The following is a 2,924-nucleotide window of genomic DNA, read 5'->3' on the forward strand; positions in this document are numbered from 1 at the left end:
TTTTTTAAACATTCATGAAAATTGTTCCGATCTTAAAAATTTTCTACTTAGATTACAAAATATTGATATATTGGTAAGAAGGCACATAAGCAACTTATAAACGGTTGATTTCCGATACATTGATAGAAAATTCCTCGTTTATACTGGAATGGATAATATGTCAAGGAAAAAAACCAAAAAAAAAACAAGGGCTCTGGAGGATTGCAATTCTTCCAATCCCTCTTTAAAATAAAGCAGAAAATAAGCACAAGTCTTCAATCGTGAACTTCTATAAGTGTTTTTTTTTTAAATCTTGAAATCTGTTATTGAGAATTGATGACAAGAATGCGAAAAAAAGGGGGGGGGATCTCTGAAGCCCTTTTTCGAAATGAAAAAAAAAAAATGTAAATTTCCGAAACAGAATGGGTCATCAAACTAAAATGTGAAAACAATAAATCTATTGCGAAAAAATTTAAAAGATGTAGATGGAATTGCGAAAACATGAAATATTTAACAGGATAAATTGCTGAAAATGTCTCATTCCCAATCCATTGAGCCTGTTTCGGAAGCTGTATCTGTTCCTGACTCTGATTCAACGGTGAAATTTAGAGTTTCAACTACATTTTCTACGATTCCGTCAGTGTCCCAATATTTCGTCTCCAATTTTTCAATGTGGCTGCAGTATTTTTCCCAGTCGTCACTGGAAACACTTTGAATTGCGTGCGTTGTAAGTTCTTCTAGAGTTTTGAGACTTAACTCAGTTTCAACGTTTCTATTCCTTATAAAGCGCTCGACAGCTGCCCAGGCTAACTCGATCGGTTTCAAATCACAATGATAAGGGGGCAATCGTAGAACCGAGTGTCCATGCTGTTTTATAAGTTCATCCATGCGATATTTTTTTGTCGGTGAAGCATTTGCTTGAATTATTTCAAAAATTTCCGGTTTTCTCAAATTGCTGTCATATGGCATTGAGTGTTCCTCTAGATACTGACGCATCACATATTTTGTTGCATATTTCGATGGTACAGGGTCTACAACCTTCGTATGGTACGAAGCATTGTCCATTACTATTACAGAGTTAGGGGCGATGTTTGGTAAAAAATTTTCTCGAATATATTTTTCGAAATTTTCGGAATTCATTTGCCCATGGTAATCACCCTTGGCTCATCCTGTTTTGAAGACCAAACCTGCATTGGGTATAAACCCTTCTTTAGATCCTGCATGCACTACTATCAATCGACTTCCTGCTCTATCTTTGACAGTAGCTCCAATTTTTCCGTCCTACCAGCATTTGGAAAACGAAAGAGTATTGTCAATCCAAGTTTCATCAATAAACACAATATTCCTTTGATTTTGACGATGCTTTTTTTATTTCTCGTAAGTATCTGCATCGCCATGAAATGATGTCAGGTCGTTCAATCAGCACTTTTCTCCTGTTCTGACATTTTTTTCATCGAAATCCAATTTTGTGTAAGATTTTTCTTAGTGTTTCCCTCTTCCAGGGGAAATTAATTTTATCTCTTAAAATTGGCAATACTAATCGTATTGTAGGCATCTTTTTTGATTTATAAAATTCATTTATCGTGCTCCTCACAACTCATAAGTCAAAACTATCCAAAAACGCTTTCCGATCAACAGGTTGAGGGCGATGTTTTCCAGGAGATAACAACAGGTCATTCGAAAGCGATTCTTTTTTTATACGTTGGATAGTCCGAACTGAAACTCCAGTTGCGGCAGATTCTATGTTGCACTTTATGAATTGAAATTAAAAGTTCGCCAGACTTAGCTTCTTTTTCAAAAAATCTTCTCACATTATTAACAACGTTCCTTTCTCTAGTATGCAACGTTTTTCCTTTTAAAGACATTTTGTTCTGAAAAGAACAGTTTAGTTTTATCACCTGACAAACTCCTCGAGACAGAGTGACAAGAAGAACCCATTAAAGGGGGGGGGGGGAGGGCAGTTGCATAAATAGAAAAAAAAAACAGTGGCGAATTTACAACAGCGCAAATCATGTAATTGATGCAAGTGAAGCAGACTGTTCTACTTTATTCAGATTGTTTGTAGCAGTAATATTACTCTGAATGTTAACTTTCACAGTTCAGCGAGCTTTTCATAAAAATTTGTTATGCTCAGAGCGTAATTACTGCACGATTGTTCTGCACTCCCTAATTTTAAGAATCAATGTTTTCGCCATCGTATATTGGAGAGATATTAGCATAAATAGTGAGCAGTTGCATATGGAATGAATGCATCTGTGAAATAATATAAGTAATTTAAATTTTGCTACCACTTAAGAGTTTTTAAATGTCATTGCTAATTATGTGTTTCATTGCACATTATTTTGTTGGACTACATTCAGTGGCGTGCACGGAAATTTCGGGGCCCGTCACAAATGTCTTTTACGGGACCCCTCTAAATTGTTTCCCATACGTCCCCACAAAATTTCACCCCTTATTTTAGAAATCTCGGGCTCCTTCAGGCTCGATCCCGGCCGACAGGTGTCCCCCCCCCCCTCCGGTGGCGGTGCATGCCCCTGACTACATTACTTTACATTTCTTACTTTAAAAAAGTTTCACTTCAGTTTAAAAAGCTTGGTTTAAGTTTGGGGCTTAGGTAGTGACAACGCAGTCAGCCTCGTCATTTCGAAGTGTTGGAGGGGGGGGGGAGGCAAAGGGTATATACTCAATTTTTATAGGTAAAAAAGCAACATAATGCATGGTTACATTGTGTTTTAAAATCCAGGGAAGGGGTTGAAATGACCCCCTGATCTTGTTTCCGCAAAAGCTAAATTATATTTTAAAACTTTTGGAAACAACGTTATGAAAACAAATTTCTGTATTTTTTTTAATAACTTCAAAACCAGCAGTATGGATTATTTATGGTGGTTGTAAAGACGTTGAAAATGCTATTTATTTTTCCTCAATACACTTTACTGAGCGCTAGA

General features: G+C 36.4%; 1 protein-coding gene across 1 annotated transcript; it reads right to left on the minus strand.

Moving 5' to 3' along the window:
• Positions 1–516: 516 nt before the first annotated feature.
• LOC129222941 (uncharacterized) lies at positions 517–1,044 on the minus strand. Its single transcript, XM_054857502.1, has one exon. It carries the CDS (start codon positions 1,042–1,044, stop codon positions 517–519), a length of 528 nt encoding a protein of 175 aa, XP_054713477.1.
• Positions 1,045–2,924: the final 1,880 nt, after the last annotated feature.

The sequence above is a fragment of the Uloborus diversus genome, chromosome 5 (assembly GCF_026930045.1).
Source record: "Uloborus diversus isolate 005 chromosome 5, Udiv.v.3.1, whole genome shotgun sequence".
In the NCBI taxonomy this organism is placed as follows: domain Eukaryota; kingdom Metazoa; phylum Arthropoda; class Arachnida; order Araneae; family Uloboridae; genus Uloborus; species Uloborus diversus.